At 37.4% G+C, this 25146-nt stretch overlaps 1 protein-coding gene across 3 annotated transcripts; it reads right to left on the reverse strand.

Moving 5' to 3' along the window:
* Window positions 1-245: 245 nt before the first annotated feature.
* Window positions 246-23990, reverse strand: znrf2a (zinc and ring finger 2a). 3 transcript variants are annotated; one of them, XM_007260683.4, is made up of 5 exons: window positions 23164-23989; window positions 6437-6535; window positions 3821-3926; window positions 3645-3723; window positions 246-2558 (listed from the first exon to the last, which is right to left on the reverse strand). In XM_007260683.4, the coding sequence occupies exons 1-4, from the start codon at window positions 23492-23494 to the stop codon at window positions 3666-3668; spliced, it is 594 nt and encodes a 197-aa protein (XP_007260745.1). In that variant the 5' UTR covers window positions 23495-23989; the 3' UTR covers window positions 246-2558; window positions 3645-3665. The 3 variants fall into 3 exon arrangements, with proteins under 3 accessions (XP_007260745.1, XP_015464181.1, XP_007260746.1); XM_015608695.3 differs by having other exon boundaries at window positions 3624-3723; XM_007260684.4 differs by lacking the exon at window positions 3645-3723 and having other exon boundaries at window positions 23164-23990.
* Between the last annotated feature and the right edge of the window lie 1156 nt (window positions 23991-25146).

Raw genomic sequence — 25146 nt, forward strand, 5'->3', positions numbered from 1 at the left:
TGATCATTGTTATAAATGTTATAATGAGATGAATGTTTCACTCTCAAAATTTGCACACAAGTTAGATATATTTTTAATATGATTTTTACAGGTACATAGACGTCAAAAAATATATAATTAGATATTCCTTTTTTTTATTACAAAACTTATCAAGGTGAATTTTACATTAATTCTTATGTTGAACATCTGTGCAAAGTGTACTGTAGTAGCATTATTAAAATGATATGGTAACATTTTAAAAAATGTACGGTAATACAGTACAACAGAACAGTTAAGTGATTTTTTTTTCCAGAATTTCCTGTGAAGCTGAACTACAGTACAAACCTTATATAGAAGAATGGCAGAGCTTTACATGTCTACAATCAAAACAGTCAACGTTGAAATTACTGAACCGATGATTTATCAGCTATGGCATCATATTTTGTGACTAATAAAACATTAGCAACAACAAAAAGTGGTCAGAGTAGTAATCTTTAAATTTCACATTTACCTTGATCTTCGTTCCTAAGCTACTCTGAACAGAGCTGAAGTCGTAGGAAAGAAATGCTGCTACCACTTTAAAATAAGACTACCTTTACAAAGGTTTATAAATGGTTTACAATTCGTTTATTAATAGTTACTAATTAGGTTGTAAATGCCTTAAAAATCATGAATAATCAGTTATAACACATACATAGAAAGGGCAACAATGACCTGTTGTTTGCCAAATAGTGAACTATATTACACAGCCATCTATACTGTTGCCCTTTCTACGTATGTGTTATAACTGATTATTAATCATGATTTTTAAGGCACTTACAACCTAATTAGTAACCATTAATAAACTAATTGTAAACCATTTATAAACCCTTTATAAAAGGTAATCTTATTTTAAAGTGGTACCGAAATGCTTAGTAAAACAGTTCATTTGTGACTATGGTTTGTGATAAACGTAGCAGCACACTGACAAACGGCACTTGATTGTTATAGCACCCTGCTATGTGATCTCTACACTAGAAAAGAAAACAGGACAAATGACAAAAGACCATTTCTTTGAAATGGATGTGGAGAGAAAAAAATATGAAAAAATCAATTAGTGGCTACTCCAGATCTGTATTTACAGAAAAATTCATCCTCTAGCGCAGTGGTTCCTAACCCTGGTTCAGGAGGACTCCCTGCCCCGCAGGTTTTAGTGGTTTCCTGACTTTTTTTTAGCCATGGGAAATTAACAACTAAAGCCCTGCCCACACATATCTGAATATTTTTAAATAAAGGACATTTACCTCCCTCCATTTTTGAAATAACAAATCACCATGAAGAAAACAGAAGAAATGTAATCCCATCGTACACACTTCTCCCTAAGTAATGTAATAAACAAGTCATGAAACTGCAGATTCTGTTTCTGAACAGAGCATTTTAAATTTGCAATAGAATCACATTTACTTTACATTTATTCATATGCTGAAATTTAGTGCAAATCTATCTGCATGTAGAAGTTAAACGTTTTATGACTCATGTAGTTTACTATATAGGGAGTAAGGAGATACTTGAGATTCACACAGAAACATGCAAGCATTGTAACTTCAGCATTTTCATATATTCAAAAATCTCTATTTTTTCAAAAATCTTCCCCCATTTTCTACACAATTTACAATTCACTCTATAGGAATCCCCCTATCACTAGTGATGCCCCAACACCAGAAGTGTAAAGACTAGCACACGTCTCTTTTTGAACTGCTGCTGATGCTGTAGCATTGCCGAGTAGCATCACAGCGCTAACGCTCGTAGAAAAGCGCAGCGACTCAGTTCTGATACATCAGCTCACAGATGCAGCCTTGTGCTGATCTACATCACCCGAGGAATGATGTGTGGAAAGAACGCCATCTACTGTACCCACCCAGAGAGTGAGAGCAAGGGCAATTGTGCTCTCACAAGGCTCCGGCACCTGATGGCAAGCTACATAAACAGGATTTGAACTGGCGATCTCTCTCAAACATAGTGGCAGCGCTTTAGACCACTGAACCACTCTAAACCACCCAAAAACAGCATTTTCCCATTTTTTTAAAAACAGGATGGGTGTGGACGTGACATAAAACGTGCATGGCAGAGCATCCTCTACGAACAGGATTAAGAACCACTGCTCTAGTTTATCCTCAAATTGGCCACATCACAAAAAAAAAATCACCATCTTTCTGTTTCCGTCATGCATCCGATGGCTGAAATATTCTTCTTGCCTCAAGCATGGTTTGAAATGTCCGGAGGAAAAAGAGATTTGTCCAGTGCTGACACAGAGACACAGTTTTAAAGGCTACAACCTGATGCCCGGATGGCCTAACACACACTGGAGGGCTTGTAGGCATTTTGTCCTTTGGTGTGTTAAAATGGTGAAAGGACCACGGGGTACATTACACACATGAGCAGGATCCCTGAGGCTTTGCTTTTTAATGTCTTTTGGCACAGGCCTTGGCTGCTAACAGGTGAACCTTATAAATCAGTGAAGTCCTGGATCACAGCTTACATAGTCCCAGTTTTCTGCATGTTGCCTTTGAAGCTATTCCTCAGAGATGAAATTGGGGAATCTGTTGGGAAAAGAAGGCGGACATGTAATGCCAATGTAATTGTTGGTCCAGTAAATGTATTATTACTGTATTTTTCCACAATATAAAGGCATCTAAAATTCTTTCATTTTATAAAATTGTCAGTGTGCCTTATAATCCGGTGCTCCTTATGTATGAACTTTACCAGTCAGGTATTAAGGAGCAGTAAAGCTAATGCTAAAAGTACAGCGTTATACAGGAGTTTCAGTAAAGATTCTCCAGCACCAAGACTTAAGACTGGAGCAGTATTAGCATTAGCCGCTAACCGTGCTAAGCTTTAGCTCTTTTGCTGTTTAGAGGTGAGTATTATTATCAACCTGTAGCCTGCTGCTAACCCTGGCTAGCAATGCTGGAGCAGCATTAGCATTAGCCTTTAAACATGCTCTTTCGCCATTCAGAGAGGAGTATATTGGACTGTAGCCTGCGTCTTTACAGTTACAATAAGCTACATGGAACAAACCGCTAGCTAATATTTCCCTGGCTTACTTTTTTTTTTTTAGAGAACTACAATTTTATTTACTTAAATTAGCTTAGCATTACAGGTTTTGCCACCCAGGGGCGAGACCTGCTGAATTATTAGGAAAACATGGCGACCCCCCTGTTCCTTACTAGTGTTTCATAATGTGCCTTGTTATTATGAGATGAATGCTTCGCTTTCAAAATTGCACAAAAGTCAGATATATTTTTAATATGATTTTTACAGGTACATAGAAGTCAAAAAATATATAATTAGATACTCCTTTTTTTATTACAAAACTTATCAAGATGAATTTTACATTAATTCTTATGTTGAACATCTGTGCAAAGTGTACTGTAGTAGCATTATTAAAATGATATAGTAACATTCTTTTAAAATGTTTTCCTTTTGAGACGAATACAGTACAACAGAACAGTTAGGTGAATTTTTCAGAATTTCCTGTGAAGCTGAACTACAGTACAAACCTTATAAAGAGAATGGCAGAGCTTTACACCCCTGTTCCTTACTAGTGTTTCATAATGTGCCTTATAATCTGGCACAGCTTAAAGTGGGAAATATACAGTATTTACATTAAGTGGTGAAATAAAAACCTGTGCAATAATAGCCGAGGTTTAATCAGTGGGGTGCTCTGGGCAAGACCGGTTCACCTCAAACCATTCATCAATACACCTGCAGAAAGTAAACATGCATTAATCAACAGAGCTGCACATATGTTTAGTTAGATTAGGCCTGTATTGTGGCAGTCTTTGTCCTGTGTTATTATTACCCTTTGTGGTAGATGCAGAGGCAGGGCAGTCTGGCAATGGTGTCCCCCTGCACCATTTCATCCAAGCATACCGCACACTCCCCAGAGTCCTTTGTCAAAACATCTTCTAAACCATTAAATAAAAAAAAAAAAGAGACAAAGAGAAAGAGGTTATTGCCGGGGTGTCCTAACTACGGCCCGCGGGCCATTTGTGGCCCGTTTCCTTTTTTGGAGCCGGGAGGTATTTTAGAAATAGAATGAAAGTTGGCCCGCTGTTAAGCAGGTTTTTATAATTTGAGATTCAAAGTTTGAACTCTAAGTGTCAGAAACGAGCCAAAGAGTCTAAAAGCGGAGAGAGTACACAGTTGTAGCGCAAAAAAACGGGCCAAAGAGTCTAAAAGCAGAGAGAGTGCGCAGTTGTAGCACAGAAAAACGGGCCGAAAGAGTCTAAAAGCAGAGAGAGTGCGGAGTTGTAGCTCAGAAAAACGGGCCAAAGAGTCTAAAAGCAGAGAGAGTACGCAGTTGTAGCGCAGAAAAACAGGCCAAAGAGTCTAAAAGCAGAGAGGGTGCGCAGTTATAGTGCAGAAAAACAGGCCAAAGAGTCTAAAAGCGGAGAGAGTGTTCAGTTGTAGCACAGAAAAACAGGCCAAAGAGTCTAAAAAGTTGCCGTAATTAAAGAGTTTAATATTAAGAGAAATCATGAAATTAAACATCAATTTGAAAAATATTAGTTTATACAACACTGTCAAATATAAATAAAAATAGTAAGTCAAGTAAAACGGTGTAAATGAAAGTAATCAGGAAAATGTATTATTTAAAGTGGTATATTTCATTATTTGTTTTATTACAGAGTCTGTGGCCTGTGACTTCAAATATATTTCTCCTTCTGGCCCCCAACAAAAAAAGTTTGGACACCCCTGGGTTAGTGGGTTACTGCAGACTGCAGCATAGGTTCATTTGTGGCCAGAAGAACAGTAGTAGTGCGTACCCAGGCCAGACGAGGGTGCTGTTGCTAAAAATACAGACCAAATACCCTTCTTACGTGTGGAAACTAGGTGATCTCAAGCGTTCAAAACAGAGCCTGGCTGAGAGCCCTGACCACCAGTTCTGCTGTGTCATCAGGCACTGTCCTTCACAGCAGAGTGTCACCACCCACACTGTTGTTTACCCTGTCTACCACCCTTCCCCTTGCCAGGCCACTCATTCAGTCTTTCCTATTCACGGAAACCAAATCTCCTGAAAACACTACAGCACCCAGAACTCTTTGTTTCTTTTTAGGCTAGAAGGGCACTTTAGACAAACACCTATCGGCCTGTGACTGCTCGAAGAAAGAACCCAAAAGAGCATGGGAAAGTTAAACTTTCTAATAAAAACACAAACGAAACATGGTATGTGGACTTAATTAGCAAAAAAACATGATGTAAACTAGCTAATCTAAAAGCGCTTTCCAACCAGCACCATTTGGTTCGGTTAAAACGAAAAAAAAAATGAGAGAGCACTTCAGTTTCTGAATCAGTTTCTCTGATTTTGCTATTTATAGGTATATATTTGAGTAAAATGAACATTGTTGTTTTAGTCTATAAACTACACATGGCAATTTTTCCAAATTTCAAATAAAAATATTGTCATTTAGAGCAAAAAAGATGCAGAACCTTCAGACCTAAAATAATGCAAAGAAAACAAGTTAATATTCATAAAGTTTTAGGAGTTTTAGAAATCAATATTTAATGTAACGGCTTTCATGCATCTTGGCATCATGTTCTCCTCCACCAGTCTTGCACACTGCTTTTGGATTACTTTATGCTGCTTTACTCCTGGTGCAAAAATGCAAGCAGTTCAGCTTGGTTTGGTTTGATGGCTTGTGATCATCCATCTTCCTCTTGATTATATTCCAGATTCCAGTTTTTAATTTGGTAAAATCAAAGAAACTCATCATTTTTAAGTGGTCTCTTATTTTTTCCAGAGTATTGTATTAGTCAGTTAATGCTAATTACCACAGATATTTACTGAATAAATGCTGTCTCTGCTGCTCCATGCTGTTTACACTGAGCACAGTCTGTGCTGCATTCACTGTTTGCAGCGACACAACTCAATTTTATCTGTGTGTACACCTGCTCTGCACGTCCCTTTAAAAACACTGTTTTTAATTTTTTAGCATTCTGTATTTTACAGTTAAAGCAGCTGGAAAGCAGAGTTTAATGGTGCGCATTTTAGTGCGTCTAGGTTTGTGCCTGTGTGAAACCAAACCAAACAGAAGGAGAAACGCTACAAGTAAACTAACTTATGATCTACTGATCTGGTTCATAGAAACCAACTACAGGTGTGAAAATGCCCGAAAAGTAGGACAGTTCTAGTAGAGTCAAGCAAAGGCAAAGGAAAGACAGGTGGTTCTAATCTGAAAGGCAGAGAGGCTGATCCAGAAGCACCTGCAGGGGGCTGGTTAAATGAGAGGAGTGGAGTCAGGGGGTGAAGTTAATGATTATAGACTGATGATGTTGGAGAGCTACAGAGGAAAGTTTACAGATGACTGACTGGGTAAGTTAACAGCCAGTGCTCTCTCTCTCTCTCTCTCTCTCTCTCTCTCTCTCTCTTTCTGCTCATGTTCAAACAACCACCAGCATACAGCAGCATTCTTACCGTTATAGGTAAGTCTTGGCTTGGTGAGACACATGACGAGGTGGAGGTCCATTTCATCTGAAGCAACAAACTTTGAGCACACAGGACAGTGGAATCCAGCTGAAAAACAAACAGACACACACAGATACATGGAGGTCAACAGCTTCGAAAAAAAAATAAATAAATACACAATTGCATACTATTATAGTTCAAATTACACTACTTAAGTGAAACGAGGAACTATTTTACATTACTTTACTCAACCTGAGATCATCAGGCACCATCACAAGCTTTTAGGAAAAAGGCAGTATACTTAAGAGCATTTAAAGTAAGTTCAAACTAGGTAAAGAAAACTAAAAGTGCATTTTCTATTTAACATACCCAATGAAAATACACATTAAATATACTTTCTCTGTATTTATATTAATGTCGTTTTTTTATTCTAGTAGAATGTGTGATTTACACAATATGTAAAACATTTACTATATACTTATAGTATATTATAGTGTATTAAAAATGATGTTTAAGAAACATACCGGTACCCAAATCTACTTAAGTTTGGAGATGTTATACGAACAAAAAGAATTTAAAAGTACAACATAATGCCATTTTATTTGCCCTATAATCCAGTGCGCCTTATGTATAAAAACAGACCAAAAAATAACACGTTTATTGATAGTGCGCCTTATATTGTGCGAAAAATACGGTAAGAACAAATTCTTTCAAATGTTGGACGTGTATTATTGATAAAACATTGTTTATACTAAAAGAAAGACATGAGAGACACCCTGATGTTCAGTATAGGGGAATTTCTCATTGCACATTTTTAATGCATTGAGTTTATATAGGGACAGACCATGATTTGTTGAGCATGAGGGCAGATCTCTCAGAACAAGCATTTTCTTTTAGCACAATTTTGTAACTGCACCTTTACTCAGTCTATTGTGCTCCAATGCATCGATCAAAAAAAGAAGCTGTCGTCCTTGATGGTGACTCTGGTCAACTAATCATCACAGAGGGGCGATAACAAGAGCTCTGACTCTGAGAGTCTAGCTTTATATTGTTTGTTTGAATGAGCACCCAGTGGACCTGCTGCCCTGGAGAAATCTCCTCTCAGAATCATGAGGGCACCTTTAAAACTAGAGTTACGGATGCAGAATCTGCAAGGCAACTATCACTAAATATACTGTATCTCTAGACGAGGTTGGCAGGCACATTTACAGGAAGTTTAGCAGGGGCAAATTCGGTATGCTTGTTGAGAAATTACTCATTGTGTTCCTCAAATTATTTCAGGAATAGCTGCACAAGCACAATATACAGTCATATGGTACATATATATATATATATATATATATGGCTCGACCAGTCTTGGCCTTTTCTTCTTCCTTTACTGCTTCAGTGCAACCAGTTCCAGTTCCCAATGTGAATATTTCCACTGGCTCCAAAGCTGAATTTTGTTTTATTCTGTGCTTCTGTGTGTTTGACAGTAGTTCTCTATACTGATAATACGTTTTTATAGTTCCATATTATAGAAAAGGGTGTTTTTATGAATTCTGATGCTAATTTTAATTGTGACTAGAGCTTTTTCACACAGGCACAGTAACCACCCAAGACTTTTTCAGACGTTGTCTGGAAGAGCTTTATGTATGAACACAAATGTCCGATAATTTGTACTGAAATTATCCATACTACAGCTTATCTCAGTTATCAGCTAATGCTAATGCTGCTCCAGCAGCGCCAGCCAGGGTTAGTAGCAGGTTACAGTCCGATATACCGTACCGATACCTCTGAATGGCAGACGAGCTAGCACTTAGTGTGGTTAGCAGCTAAGGCTAATGCTGCTCCAGCAGCGCTAGCCGGGGTTAGCAGTAGGGTACAGTGCGATATACTAGCCTCTGATTGGTAAAAGAGTTAGCACGTTATTTAAATGTGCCTTAAAATAAAATAAAGTTTTCATAATAAGTGATTTAAACATTTGCAAAATTTCACCTTACTTACACGATCACAATATATTAATAAATATCAACCCCGGTATTGTGATGCATATAATATAATATAAAACGCTAAGCTTCCAGGAGACAAGCGACAGTCTAAAAAGGTTATAGAAAAATATAATGTATATGGAAAGGGCTCTGTATAATGCAAAGTAGTGTGTATTATATCAGTATTTGTGTATTAGAAACAGATCTCTAGTCCCAGTATTCTGTCTCAAGGGTGTACTAATATTCTGATTTGTAAATAAAGAGTACGCAACAGACAGAAATAGTAGGGGCAAATAAGCACAACATGTGTATTTTGGAACTGTTTTGTTTGTGTTGCAGACAATCTGCTTTAGAGGATAAAGGAGACTCAGACACAGCCATAGCCGAGGCTTACTGGCACAACCTGCAGCACTGTGGACGTATCAGCTACTGACCAACTGAACAGGCATTAAACTAGAAACTGAGAAACTGACCTTACCTGACATTCCAAGGTGCAAAGATGAAACAACAGTGCATGAGATAAGAACAAGATTAAAAGGTGGTTTATAAACAAGTCATGCTTTCAAAACAAGCCTCTGAATTACATGAGTAATAATTATATCATGATTTCACCAGGAAAATCAAGTTCATAGAGCACACAATAGACCTGGCACGATAAGATTTTTTTGTGGACGATATATTGTCCACAAAATATTGTTACTGTTATTGTAACAGGCCTAGTTCACATTCCATCTTAAATGGTTCAACAGGTATCAGAGGTGGAAAACTAAAATATAAGCTAATAAAGGCTTATTTTTACTAGCTAGTTAATCTGCAGCTAGGTTGCTGAACTTTAGTGCCTTTTTGCTACAGCTATATATATATACAGTGAGTCCAAGAAGTATTTGATCCCTTGCTGATTTTCTTTGTTTGCCCACTAATAAAGACACTATCCTTCTGCACTTTTAATGGTAGATATATTCTAACATGGAGAGACAGAATATCAAGACAAAAATCCAGAATATAATTTTAAAGAATATATTTTAATTAATTTGTATTTCAATGAGGAAAATAAGTATTTGATCCCTCTTGCCAAACACACTCAATACTTAGTGGCAAAGCCTTTGTTTGCAAGCACAGCGGTGAGACGTTTGTTGTAGTTAACCACAAGTTTAGCACACACACCAGGGGGAATTTTGGCCCACTCTTCTTTGCAGATCCTCTCTAAATCATGAAGGTTGGTGGGCTGTCGCTTGGCAACTCTGACCTTCAGCTCCCTCCATAGATTTTTGATCGGATTGAGGTCTGGCGACTGGCTGGGCCACTCCATGACCTTAATGTGATTTTTCTTGAGCCAATCCTTTGTTGCCTTTGCTGTATGTTTAGGGTCGTTATCATGTTGGAAGACCCAACCACGGCCCATTTTCAGATCCCTGGCAGAGGGGAGGAGGTTATCCCTCAGGATTGTGCGGTACATGGCTCCATCCATCTTCCCAGTGATGCGGTGAAGTAGCCCTGTACCCTTGGCAGAGAAACACCCCCAAAACATTATGCTTCCACCTCCATGCTTGACGGTGGGCACAGTGTTCTTGGGGTCATAGGCAGCATTTTTCTTCCTCCACACATGGCGGGTGGAGTTGAGGCCAAAAAGTTAAATTTTGGTCTCGTCTGACCACAAAACCTTCTCCCAATAACTTGGTTCATCTTTCAAATGATCATTGGCATACTTGAGGCGCGCCTCCACATGTGCTCTCTTCAGCAGGGGTACCTTTCGGGCACTGCAGGATGTGAATCCATTGTTGCGCAAAGTGTTGCCAATTGTTTCCTTGCAAACTGTGGTCCCAGCTGCCTTCAGGTCATTTGCTAACTCCTGCCGAGTGGTTGCAGGACGATTTCTGACCGTTCTCAGCATCATTGCCACCCCACGAGGCGAAATCTTCTTTGGAGCACCGGGCCGAGGTCTGTTGATTGTCATGTTATACTCTTTAAACTTTCTGATAATTGCACCAATAGTTGTTACTTTCACATCCAACACCTTACTAATCTTTTTGTAGCCCATTCCAGCTTTGTGAAGGTCAACAATTCTGACTCTGAGGTCCTGTGACAGCTCTTTGGTTTTACCCATGTTGGAGACTTGAAATCTGTGTGATCTGTCTGATTCTGTGGACAGGTGTTTTTCACACAAGTGATTAGTGAGAACAGGTGGCTTCAGGTCAGGTAACAAGTTGATTGGGAGTGTCTAACTGGTCTGTAAAAGCCAGAACTGCTAATGAATACTAAGGGATCAAATACTTATTTCACTCCATGAAATACAAATCAATTAATATATATTCCTTAGATTTATTTTCTGGATTTTCTTTTTAATATTCTGTCTCTCCATGTAAGAATACATCTACCATTAAAAGTATAGAATGATCATGTCTTTATTAGTGGGCCAACAAAGAAAATCAGCAAGGGATCAAATACTTCTTGGACTCACTGTATATCTGTATCAAGGCCTGAGAGGTTGTGTGGCGCAGTGGAGAACTCCACTCCCTGGCAGTGAGCTACCACATAATGTGGGAGACTGGGGTTCAATTCCTGGTCTGGGTGAATACAGAATGCTGCTCTACACCAATAAGAGTCCTTGGGCAAGACTCCTAACACCACATTGACCCAACTCTGTAATAGAAATAACCTTAAGTGAATTGCTCGATTTTAAACGGTATACCAAATAAAACAGGATTCAGCTTAATATACAGCCATAATATAGAGGATAATTGTAAGTCATTATATCTTACCAGTAGGGGTGTGCCATTTCTTATTGTACGCAATAATATAGTCAACATTTTTGAATATCGTTAACAATATCATACCTTGAATTATGATGCCATACCACCCACCCACCCCTAATTATCACATCAGGGTACTACTTTTTTTTTGCTGTTTTTAGAAAAAGAAAAATTCACACTGTTCTCATTATTTCCCATTATATACACTATCTACTACAGGCAGATTATATCTGTCCAGTATCATTTATTTGACTTTAACCCTGAAAATATGGAGATATTTGGAGTGCATTATTATTATTAGTATCATGACTTATCATTCTGGATCATTGACTTCTACTGTTACAAATCTGAAAAGTCTAAAAGTCTTTTTTATATGTATATATTTATATATATCTCAGTTAGGGTGTGCAGTATCATATATCATATAATATATGCAATAATAAAATCTAATTTTCATTTTGTTGCAATAGTGCATTTTTATTATTATTTTTTTTAGTGTTTTCTCATATCGCCAAGAGTATCGTTATCACAAAAATAGCATTAAATTTAATTATTTAAATTATTTAAGGACCATATCGCCCACCCCTACTACTGTTAACATTAAATTACGTTGAGGCGCTTCCGAGCACATACTGTTGACATATTGCAGCCACTATAAGCATTAAATCACAGTTTCTCACAGACGTCCTTGTCTAAAGCTGAAGAGTGACCTAGATTTGAATGCATTTTTATCAGTTCATATCAGTTCAGTAATGTCAATATAAATTTATATCTGATTAAAGTGGAAAGAGGGAGGTGCTATCCACACACCCACACTCACATAGGCTTTTATTTGTTTATTTGTTTTATTTGATTAATTCATTACAAAATTTAAATCAAATGAATGCATATTAACATCACATTTGAAAACTGTTTGAAAACTGAAAGCGTAGCTGAATAGAGGTGCAGACACTGACTGTGGTGTGTGCTGGGTTTCCTGTTGCGCTGTTGCATGATCTTATTTTGGGCAACATGCTCACACTCGGTCATGCTCAGAGTAATAGTAGGAAAGCCTACGACAATGGTGTAAGTGTTTGTTTGAGCAGTAGGTCATTTATTTAACGGCTGTTCAAACAGAACTCAAATAATCGGTTGAGTGGAGTTATCTTACGCAGGCTTTTCTTATTGAGCAGATAATCAGTAGTGTGTGAGTAAAGTTCCATAAATACACGCTGATCTGAGGCCTGCTGTGTGAACTTGCTGCTTTGGCAGGGTAATCAGCAATCATGAGTTAAGCCTGGTGCATGTCACTGCAGGCTGAACTTTCCCGTATGCTTGGCTGACCTGAATTTACTCTCCTTGTTAATCTTTGCTCAGTGCAAGCTGCCAGTGTTTAAAGCACAGGTGTTAGTGTCTCTGTGATCTACAGTCAACAACACACATTTATCAGAAAGCTGATCTACAATGAGCCTTCGCTTCTTAAGGAATTTAAATATATGAATATTATCTTAACCCTCCTCCTGCTCTCTTTTTACACTTTCTAACCAACACCTTCATTCTCTGGGTCGACATGATCCCAGCAATTTAAACCTCAATAAAATGTTTATAATTGCCTTTAAATAAACGTTAGCAAACCAGTAACCAGTATTTGCAAGTTACTTCATGTTTATTTGATTTGAATTGTCAGCAGTTCTGGAAGTATTATAATGGTATACAATTGTATTATATAAGTATTTATAAGTGTTGTGTTGTTAAGTCAGGCCCTAAAGTACAAAAAAAAAAACACAAAATACAGAAAAAAGGTTATAAAACTGAATGTCACAGTGACCTCTACATTACTACCACACAAATGTGTGTAAAATATTGATATTTCTTATGTTTTATGCCAATAAAACAGCCTTAATAAAACAGACATTGAAAATTAAATATTGGAACATTTTTTTTTTAACATTTTAATTAAGAAAATACAATAAATATATATATTTTTTTAGACTTTAAACATTGAGTGGGGTCAAATCGACCCCAAATATAATAGGAGGGTAAAATAAATAAGAATCAATTGCTTAGAGCTGGGAAATGAATGGTAAATATCAATATATTTTTAAAACTATTTTATTGAAGATGTATTAAAATAAAAAAAGCATACTGAAATATATTGCACCTACTGTAAGCCATGTTCATCAATAATCAAAAATTAAAGCTTAAAATAGATCAATCTGTGTGTATTTTGAACTGAATTACTGAAATAAAGCAACTTTTCAATGATATTCTACTTTTTTGAGATGCACTAGTACATTTAAGGCACTACTGACCTCTTCTAAAGATTCTAAAGACTTTAAAGATTTGATGTTTGTGTCTTTTTTTCCTCCAACCAAGATATTTACAATCATGCATTTTTTCATGCATAAAAACTAAAAGCAACCTCTTAACACTTTAACATAGTAAGTGTGACCAGTTCTTGTGAAGTGTGATCAATTTCTGTTAGCCCTTTATGATGTGTAAACCTGAAATGTGACGCAAAAGAAGGTCAGCAAAATTATTTTAAAAGCAACAAGTGCATGCAGCGAGTTCACAAAGCTACTATGGGTTAACTACAGTGCAGCTCTGCAGCTGCTTTTGCTGTTCTGTGGCTCTGCTCTAATTAAGCCACTTGCGTACACAAATCTCCAGTGTGAATGATTCACTCTGGCGATGAAGGCTGGGAGTAAAATGTAGGAATAAGAAGTGCTATTATTGTCAACTTACAGCTCTGGAAAAAAAATAAGAGACTATTTAAAGGTCACCTTCCGTCATTTTTTCTTTCATTTTAAAATGTCTAGTTGTGGTCTCTAGTATGAATGAATGACATGTGAGCCGTTTTTGTAAAAAAAAAGTGCTCAGGTGTCTCTGTATAGCTCTTTTTTAATGGACTGTTTTAGGGGTGTGTCCAAAATGACCGGATTCCAGCTTTGCTCATGAATATTCATACATGCAAACAGCATGCAAATATCTCTCCTCTGATTGGCTAGGAGCACTGCGACGCCCCTCCACCGCTCTGCCGCTCACTGCCTCCCACCTCCTAACTGATGAGCGGTGATGTTGCGTCGCTTCAGCTCCGCCTCTGGGAGTTTCTCGAGCCAAGGTGGGCTGGTCTGTGAGTTTCTGCCTACGTAGGCAGAAAGATAATTCAAAATTCACCCGTTTTTCGGAGGGGGGGAGGGGGGATTTCTTTGCTTAGCTCCTGCAGACAATGGGGGCTGCAAAACAGTTTAATGTGCAGGTGTACACATTCAACTCGGAGAGACCTACTGTATTCCACAAAAAACAAGAAAAATCGGATTTTCGCGGAAGGTGAGCTTTAAAAATGATCAATTTCTTTGATTTTACCAAATTAAAATCCTCTGAAATATAATCAAGAGGAAGATGGATGAAGGTGGTTGAAGCCATCAAACCACCAAACTGAACTGCTTGTTGAATTTTTGCACAGGAGTAAAGCAGCTAGTTATCCAAAAGCAGTGTGTAAGACTGGTGGAGGAGAACATGATGCCAAGATACATAAAAAAACTATGATTAAAAACCATCAGGGTTATTCCACCAAATATTGATTTTTAAACTCTTAAAACTTTATCAATATGAACTTCTTTTCTTTGCATTATTTGAGGTCTAAAAGCTCTGCATCTTTTTTTTTGTTATTTTAGCCATTTCTCTTTTATCTTGTAAATAAATGCTCTAAATGACGATATTTTTATTAGGAATTTGGGAGAAATGTTGTCTGTAGTTTATAGAATAAAACAACAATGTTCATTTTACTCAAACATAAACCTATAAATAGCAAAATCAGAGAAACTGATTCAGAAACTGAAGTGATCTGATCATTTTTTTCCAGAGCTGTATACATACACTACCTGACCATAAACGAGAGCCCCCGAGCAGCTGTAAAACACAGATTAAATACCTCTCTAACTCTGTGGGACATTTGCGATTGCGAGGCAAAACATTCAGGGGGTAAACCCTTAAGATAATAGCTGACAGTGTGGTTACGCAACCGGCCACAAGCAAAACAGAACAGCTGGTCCTAAAAGGCCAAGGCCGATCTATGATAACAAGGAGTGCGACACAGACACCAACCCACCATTACTGGGGTCATCCTGCTCACTATGGACACGTCTTTATGAACTTTGACCCTGATAGCCAAGCTTGGCCTCTTGGCAGTCACATGCATGAAACTGCCCCAAACAAGGAAGTCCACTGCTTATTCTCTCTTCTCTGTTCCTTATATCAGCAACAGTAAGAAATCAGTATGTTCATCTGAACAGTATCTGAACAGTCCTATAGATAATGAAGCTCCAGATCTACAAATTTAATTTTTAAGCACCTACACACCTGATTTAAAACAATTTATTTGAGAAACAACAAAGTTTAAGCTTGTAAAAACTCAATATGACATTAGAATGATTAGAATGTGATACATGTAATGAATACAGTAGGAAATATGAAGAGTTCCTCGTTTGAAAAAGCATCTCATGATTTTGATCTTGTGAGCTAGCTTGGAGAACAAAGCTCGGTTCTAGATAAGCCAAAACCACCCGAAAATGGCAGTGTAAACACAATCAAAAAAGTCCATAAAAGTCAGTGCAACTTTTATGGAGATGCGGATTTCATTTTCCAAAAGCACCAATTGGGATTATATAATATTCAAATTTTCTGAGACACTGATGCTGCAGCCCATGCCGTCTGTTGCACCATTTAAGGTGGAACAAGAAAGTTAGCTAGCTAGCTCCTGAGACAAACTACTAGCAATCTTTTTATGCTTGTTATGAAGAATTCAGCCATAAAACACTGAAATTACTCATTAAACTATGGTAATATAGTGCTAATTGTCACTTTTAACAAGGAAAATACTGAAATTTGTGGGTTTCTTTGGTCGCTTGCTCCGCTATCTTAACAGTGATTCTCATACCCCTTGGTTTAAAGTGTACTGTATACCTAAAATATCTCCACATGAAGGGCTAACAAGCCCTGTCCCTTCCCCTAACTTACCCCTCCAGCCTAACAAGAATGCACACGCAAAACAGAGGGGTAGGGGTAAGTGGTAGAGCCAAGGGGTGAAATGGGATAGGACCTTAGTCTCAGGCTGCCTTCATTGAGTTTACAGTGCAGAAGAAAAGTAAATTTTTCCTCTTGATTGAAGGTTTGTCCAGTAAATGTGGTGTTTTAACAGTAAAGGTACATGTAATACATGTTTAACTTCATGTAATGCACAGAGTAGGCACAATGCATGACCTGCAGATTCTTCATTCTTTAACGTAACCAAATGTACATAATACAAAACAAAATAACGTCTTAAAAAAATGACTTTTTAAAATAAAACTGTGCCTAAAAAACTACCTGTTGGAATAACCAAATGAACAATGAGGGATTAAAATAAATGGTAAATGAGCTGCACTTCATACAGTAAGCAGCCGGCTGAGGCTGTTGCCCCATCTAGACTTTCTACAGTCACTGGTGGATTAAGTAAACTGGTCGCTATGACAAGACAAGACACGACACGACAAGACAACATCCATGCTCACCATTCCTGTGCTGGGAGCACAGATGGAATGTGGCCTCCATCCATGCAGTGAACATACACATACACACTAGTGAAACACACATGTACACACACTGAGCCTGAATCGGTGGGCCTTGCTTAAGGACGCAGCAGTGGAAGCTTGAGAAGCTCAGGCATCTGTACCACAACATTCACTGATAACCCAGTGCTCATATGGTAACCAGGAAAGGCCAAACTTGTGTTTTTGTGGGTATAGATCATCGTACGTGTAAATGTCTAAATCATGCATAACTATCCTTTCATCATCAAACACAAAAAAAAATGCTAAAAACTAATTCAGCAAAACCATACGTATGCAAACAAACAGTCAACCAATCAAAAATCTGTTTGTAGTTGCTTAAGTGGTGTGCTCTAGTCTTAATACTTAATACTTGTAAAATCGTAAGTTTATTTAACTTATTTCTTAATATTAATGCTTGCTTTACATAAGTGTATGTTGTTTGAAAATGATTTTGCTTATTTTCAAGAACAACCAAGACCCAACAACTAAAAACATTTGCAAAAGGACAAAGACAATAGAGACAAATACATTAAAAAGGTTCAGAAATCAGTCTAAGCATATCAAATTTAGAAGGGTTAAAGGGGCACTAAACCGCCACATTTTATGACTCCATCCTCAGCTCAAATGTGAAAAAGGCTAAATTGATGATGTATGGGTTTAGAGTCCAGATATCAATGTAAGCGTATCAATTTTAAAAGGATTACCTACACAACCAAGCCTTTTTTTATATGCTGTATCTGAACTAGGAGTGGGCGATATTGTCCAAAAATAATACTATGATTTTTCAGTGTAATTTTGTAATAATTACATTCATTTAAAATGTACTATAGCAAACAAATTACTGTTTTTTTTTTTTAAGTTTTTTTTGTTACAATAGTTCCAAACATTTAGCAGAAACAAAAACATTTGTCAAATTGTCTATTTTGTAAACAACCGTACCTTAACAAGATTCTGATTTAGTAAAAATTAGAAAAAAATGATATTATTGTAAAGAAAAGAAATGATGTAACAAAAAAATTATGTAACAAAAAATCTATCAAAAGATTAAAGTGCAGAATAGTGCTTAAATTACAACACAGAATTTTTTTATAGTTCTAAAAATTATAATATCATGTGTGATATGGCACAGCCCTAATCAGAGCCACATGTGACGCGACAACGTGCACTGCAATCTTTGATCAGGAACTAATTAGGCCAAAAACATTAGTGATGCATCATCACTGACCAACATTCCTGCTCTGTGATAAAACACTTCCTTCACTACTCTAATCATTTTTTTAGAACAGAGAAATCAGGTCATAACTAGTGTCTAAAACAATTACTCTCAAAATCAGACTCCTATCTGATTGCAGCAGTAGTGTAAACTGATGAAAGGTGAACCAGCCGGGGGTGAATACGCTGTTGCATCTGTGAAAGACACGTGCCTATAAGGAAGCAGCCATTCAGACATCCCTTATTCATAAGTGTCCCACTTTTACATTAACGTGGCTAATCAGGCCTTCAGCGCTAACCAACCACAGAGCACAGGACCATGTGACTGACTCCCGGTTACCCATGTGTTATCTCACCGTTATCTGTTTTGGGTGAAGGTTTTAGAGCAATTCCCCTCCTGAAAATAGCCTGTGGCAAATGTACAGTATATACAGAGGACAAACCAGCAAGCAGCTTCCTGGTTCTGTTGGATAAGTCTTCATGTAAGTGGATATTAGTGTAAACTGTACCTGAGCGACAGAGAAAAACACTTCCAGGACATCAGATAACAGGTTTTTATAAAAAAAAAAAATAAATAAAAAATAAAAAATCTTAACGGTAGTATGAATCTTTGTTGTGGGTGTAACAATACACATATTTTAAGTCAATATTGTGTGTGTGATAAAATGGTTAAATTAAAACAGAGTAATAATTATTTATCACACAGATTTACCTATATTTTTGGAGAGTAAAAGCATGTTTTTAACATACACACACATTCAAACATTTGATAACTTGATAACTCTTAAAATTACCATATTTTTCGCACTATAAGGCACACTTAAACCCTTAAATTTTGAGTTTCAGTTTAGTTCTCAAACACTGAGACTGGAGTAGTATTAGCCACTAACCATGCTAAGCTCTAGCTCTTTCGCCATTCAGAGGTGAGTATATCGGATTGTAGCTTGCTGCTGCTTACCCCCGCTAGCACTGCTGGAGCAGCATTAGCATTAGCCGCTAACCGCGTTAAGTGCTAGCTCTTTCACAGTTCAGCCTGTGTGTTTACTGTTTTAAACAAGCTACATGGGACAAACCGCTAGCTAAAATCCCCTGGCTTACCAGAACACTCCTCAGGGTTCCTCAATGTAGGGTTGTCGGGGGGCATTTACTAGCAGTTAGCCGATAACGCTAATGCTAATGCTGCTGCACCCAGCCTTAGTGGAAATCTGGAAGTCTAAGCTTACTGTAAATAAATGAAAGCGCTTTACTCACCCAAATAATAACAGATTTTAAGAGAGAAAGCTGCGTAGATTAACATCCAGTGCACGTTTGACTTTGTGTAAGAATTGCAGTTTTGCAGTTCAAAATCTCTAATAATAATAATCTCTAATAATCCTAAAATGTAGCTCTTCCCACAGATTTAGTCTATTTATAGTAGAGACCATGCAATTGTTGTTGTTGTTTTTTTTGTTTTTTTTTTTAGTTTTCTTTACCATCTTAATCCTTATAGCGATATTCTTGGAAACATAAAAAAAAAAAACTTTGATTTTTTTATACATTCAGTTGACACAAAACATCTAAAAACCTTTGTCTATTTATTTTGAGCGAAAAACAAACAAAAAAAATTAAGTAATGTAACAAAAAAAATCTAATACAAAACTTAGGTGCATATAAACTGCATATTTAGTGCATGTAAGCTGCAAACCAACAATTAAATGTAAATAAAGTGAAGATACGATATGGCATACCCCTAGATTTCCTCAAAAGGTGTAATAAAGGTGTTCAGTAAAAAAAAAAAAAAAACATGACTATAAATACTGAAAGGAAACTGTGACAGCTCCAAAAGCAATGTATTCAGTGTGTGTGATAAATGACTCAAAATGCAGGACCACAGTTTATTTCTTTACCATCTGGAATCTCTATCGCTTGTGTAACAATTCAGGCAACAACAAAAAAGTCAGTTTATGACCATCACGAGAGCTGGGTCAGCTGGAACTCCTGAATAGCCTCTTCGGAAACAACAACAGAAGTACACAGTGGAAAATCCTTTAAGCAGTGGTCACAAACGGTATAGGACACTTTCTGTAACTCAGAGTGCTCTTACGCACATTACACTGCATGGGGCAAGACCTCAGGGTGCCTGTTACCAAAGCAAACAAGGGTTGTTGTCTAGAAGGACATTTTTCCAATTAAGATCAGTGGTGTAAAGATGAAACATATGAAGGTTTGATTTGTAAACAGCTTCATCTGACCAGCATAAATTAGTATGAATGAGTTCTGTATTTTGGGCTCCACAGAGAATTTATGACTCTGATGCAACAGTTAAACTCCAGAAACACATATTTGTGCTGCTCCTGATGTACTACATTTCGTGCTACGTTATGAACAACAATCAGATATTTTACTGGAGGCAAGGAATGACTGCACTTAATGACACGCTGAAGCCGTTGAAGTCAGTGTTGTTAATGCTGTAAGTGCCGGAGTGAGTTAATGTTGACGGAAACACAGTCATCTCTGTGTCCAAAACACATTTAAATAACAAATACCACCAGGCCACTTCCCTGTATCATATGCCTAACTGTCATGGGCGTTTTAGGTTTCAGTTCTAGCAGATGTTATGTCACATAACATCAGTAAAGCAGAAGTAAGTGTCCATAATGTAATGCTGGGTGATCTATTAAGCCTTTGGGCTTCAGTCAAATTTTCTACTTAGCAAGTAAAAGATAACCTTATTCATAAAAGGCAAATTTACAAATAACATTTTATTTAATATTGTAAGAAAGACTAACTTGTGTATTTGCATTGTATTTGCAAATATTTGCAAGTTTCAAGACCTCACAGCGTGAAAATGCTTTAGCAGCAGCTAATACGCAAAAGGTTCTTAACACAAAGACGTGAAAGCTAATGACCCCCCCCCAACACCAGGAGGATGCAGACTAGCACATGCCTCCTCCGATACATGTCAAGTCAGACTCTGCGTCTTTTTGAACAGCTGCTGATGCTGCAGCATTGCCGAGTAGCATCACAGCACAGCGCTAACACTCGGAGGAAAGCGCAGCGACTCTGTTCTGATACATCAGCTCACAGACGCAGCATTGTGCTGATCCACATCACCCTAGAAGTGATGGGGGGATAGTGATATTCTTTTCATTTAAAAATAAACTACTGCAAAATCTGAACGCAATAAATATGAGTTTTATACATTCATACATTTATACATTCAGTAGAACACAAATAAATAAAAAATCTGTAATTTTTTTGCATAAAAATACAAAGTAATGCAGCAAAAAAAATCTAGTGGATATGAATTGCATATTAAGTGAATAAAAACTTAATTAAAATGGACTGCTTTCAAGAATTTTCGCAATATCACGATACAGAACTTTTTTTATCATGTCATAATTTTTGGTGATATTATTGCATATGATACAGTATTGCACACTCCTAGTACTGACTGTCACGGTATGTTTCTGCTCTAAGAATTTCTCAGTTCCTTTTAGGAGGACGTCGCTCATTCTTTATTTTAAAAGGCTTCTAAATCATTCAGGTTGATAAATTGTATTAAAGTGCTAGTCTGTAATTTTTGTATTAGAATGTGTAATTACACAAACCATGCTAAAAAGTACTTTTAAAACGTGCATTGTGATGCAGTCTTTATTCACCGTGAAATAACCTGGATTTAGTTATTTTAGCGAACTTGTTTATCTCTGATGCTCTCTTCAGTTCCAATTCTGATTTTATTTGGATTACGATGAGTGAATGAACAGACACTAAAGACAAGACTGAGTTTGCAGTTCTGACATCTCCATGTTCACGATAGCTCTTGTGTTAGCACCATTAGCAGCACCATGGTTGCTCAGGTAACCAGCAAAAGCTATTATAGTAAGAAAAAACGGTCCTGATTAAGGATTAATTTAGAGTCATGTTAAAAAAAGAAAGAGGAACTTAACACTGCAGCCCAAACAACAATAACCCAGAGGTTTAACATCCTTTTATTTCAGAGTGTTTAGATTGAAACTGCAAAAACAAATGCAACATTCTGGTATCTTCTGCTTTATGCATTTCCTCGGCTAATCTTTTATTGATTTAGAGCCTCAAATCTGCAGATTGTATCTGTAATCAACTCTGACATGTGCTTCTATGACCTTTGAGCAGAACAGACTCTTTATCTAACACTTTATCTTTATAATCATTATAATCACAATAATCCGTGTGTTCCTGCAGTGCGAGCTAGCTAACCTTATTAGGATCATCATGCTTTGTCTATATTCTGTGTTCTGTGCTAATATCTCAGTGCTCTTATTAGTGTTGCCATAGCTGCCCGACTAATAACAAGCCATGCTTTTGTTCCAATGTAAATCAAACCTTTTCATCAAACACAGGCAATAATATAACAATAAAGACTCTATTAGCTCTATAAACTAACCCATTCAAGCCCAAGAACCACATTTATATTAAATATTACCAAAACATGTAATTGGTGTAAAAGGATGATGACAAATGTTTTGTGATTGCATGTAATTGTATACTTTTTTTTCACATCAGAAATACAGTAGCCATCATTAAACATGTGTGCAGAGTATTTATGACTTGTGCTCGATATTTGTTATGCTAATGTGGATCCAAATAAAACTATAAAAACAATACAAGAATGAAAAAAGTGTGAACTGCAGTAAGTGAAAAAATAGAATAATATAAAATTGTTAAAAAACAAATAATTAGCTATATTGTATGGAAGCCCATTCTGACACTTAAAAAAGGGTCCTCAACCATGTCATAATTATGAGATACAAAGTCATAGTTACAAGACACAAAGTCATAATTTTAAGATACAAAGTCATAATTTTAAGATGCTAAGTCATAATTACAATATACTAAGTCATACTTATGAGATGCTAAGTCATAATTTTGAGGTACTCAGTCATAATTATGAGACACTAACAACATTGAGATACAAAAGTAAAATTTTACATACTAAGTCATAATTTTCAAAACGCATGTCATAATTGAGATAATACATCATAATTATGAGATGTTAAGCCATAATTACGAGATACTATGACTAAATTATAAGTAAATGAGATACTACAGTAAGTTTAATCATAAGATAGTACGTAATAATTATGAGATAATACCCCACAGACCCAATATCTTATAATTATGACTTAGTGGATGTCCCTTATTATTTGTGAAATTAAACCTACAATTTTACCATCTAGAAAAATCTAGTTATTTAGCCTAGCTACTTAACTCACCTCCAAGCAGGTGAGGGGAGAGGTGTGCAGGTAAGGAGCCTATAAGAAGTCTTGGACCGGACTGGTCCTGATCTCTATCCGGGTCTTCTCCGTGTCTCGGAGTCCCGCCGCCGCTGCTCGCTATAACCGCGGACTGGATCAGCGAGCCGGGTCTGCCGTCCGCGCCGTACCGCCCTCCCCGCTGCGCTGCCGGCTGGCTCCCCGCGCCGCCCGCATAGTACCTCAGCACGGCCGCCCTGCCGGAGCTGGCCGCGGTGGAGGAGGGCAGGTCGGAGCCGGAGTAAGCCCGGAGGCGGCCGTTGGCGGCCGGGCTGCTCTGTTTGGGTCCCATGGCGGAGTTTTATCTGTGTAAGTGTGTGTGTATGAGTGTGTGTGTTATCTCCAAGTTTTGTTTTGTTTCGTTTTTGCGCCGCTTTCTTCAGTTCAGCGGCGGCTGGACTGTCATGGCTGGCCGGAGTGTTTTTAGCCGAAGCCCGTTAGCGCTAGTTACTGAGTTCCGTGTTTAGTGAGTGAGATAAGTGAGTTCCGCGGCTCTCCGCTCTCTCCGCGCACTTGTTGCCGCTCCTCAGTCGTTAAACTTTCTTCCTGCAGGCCTCTCCACTCTTCCTGCGCGCTGTCAGCCCCAAACAACGACACAAAACCCCCGAAAACAGCCGCTCCCGCCGCCGCTAAACCAGGCTACATGACCCGCGGCGCTCTGGAGAATCACAGCGACCGTTGGCCTCCGCTAATAACAGCCAACCGAACCGGCTCGTGCAGCAACAGCAGCAGCCAGAGCGAGCCACGAGCGAGCGCGAGCCGCAGATTAGACAGCGCGTGAACGGCGCGCTTAAGCCCCTCCTCCTTTATCAGCTCCGGGTGACGTCAGTGCACTGGTTTGAGCAGCCAGATTTAACTTATATAGCTAAAAGATTATTATATGTTTTGTGAACTGTAATTATAAAAAAATACATTTATAGCTAAAAAAATATTTGGCAAACTAAAATTTTGCATCTGACAGACTACGCTACTTAATTTTTAAAGGGGATGATTGATGAGCCAGGTGTCAAAAGCTGTAATGTTAGTTGAGCAGTCTTATAATGCATCAGGCTTAAGTTTAAATAGGTCAAAATGTGAAATAATAACATTGTCTGGAAAAATATAAATAAACTATATAGCTAAAAATTTTGGCAGATGACACGTCCTTATTTTTAAGGGATGATAACCAGGTGTCAAAAGCTGTGATCTTAGTTGAGCAGTTCTCTTATGCATCAGGCTTAATATTAAATTTATAAACCTTAATGATTCATGCTTATTTTATGGACGTGTTGATGAAACCTTTGTGCACTTGTGAGTCTCTAAATTGTTATTGCTGAAAAGGAGGGAAATCACACCAGATACTAAAAGCAAAGGTTCACATACTTTTTCCACTCCCAAATATGTAATATTGGATGATTTTACTCAATAAATAAATGATCAAGTATAGTATGTTTAACTTTTTAAATGGGTTCTATTGTCTACTTTTAGGACATTAAGGAAAATCTGATGATGTTTTCGGTCATATTTGTACAGAAATATAAAACAATTATAAAGGGTGCACAAACTTTAAAGCACCACCATATAGAAACTGAAATGGAATCAATGACTGTATATAAGCACAATAGCGATCATCTTCACATTTTCATCATAGGCACTCCCTATAGTGAAGAAATTAGTGTTGACATCAGTGTAGAAGTACTTACTGAAACTATAGTGTTATAGAGTGTTGAATTTAGTTCAAAAGTTAGTGTAGAATTATGTATTGAAGCTAGTGTAGAACTGAGTAGAACGTTGAAACTATGAAGCCTTTTAAAATCTACATCTGTGGTCATTGAAGTATTATGTAGAGGTCATACGTAGCCTTATGAACATTGCCATTAAGTAAATGTTTTACCATTTTTCATAGCATTTTATTTACAAAGCAGAAAGTCAGAAAACTCAATGAGCGACAAGGACACACAGGAA

Source organism: Astyanax mexicanus, chromosome 3, assembly GCF_023375975.1.
Source record: "Astyanax mexicanus isolate ESR-SI-001 chromosome 3, AstMex3_surface, whole genome shotgun sequence".
Taxonomy (NCBI): domain Eukaryota; kingdom Metazoa; phylum Chordata; class Actinopteri; order Characiformes; family Acestrorhamphidae; genus Astyanax; species Astyanax mexicanus.

Bases quoted from the DNA above. Each gene is read 5' to 3' on its own strand.
- znrf2a (XM_007260683.4), bottom strand. From the start codon at position 23,494: ATGGGACCCAAACAGAGCAGCCCGGCCGCCAACGGCCGCCTCCGGGCT. The intron at 3,927-6,436 runs GTAAGAATGCTG...TTAATGGTTTAG, and splicing joins GCCAAGACTTACCTATAACG to AAGATGTTTTGACAAAGGAC. The intron at 3,724-3,820 runs GTAATAATAACA...TACTTTCTGCAG, and splicing joins CTCTGCATCTACCACAAAGG to GTGTATTGATGAATGGTTTG.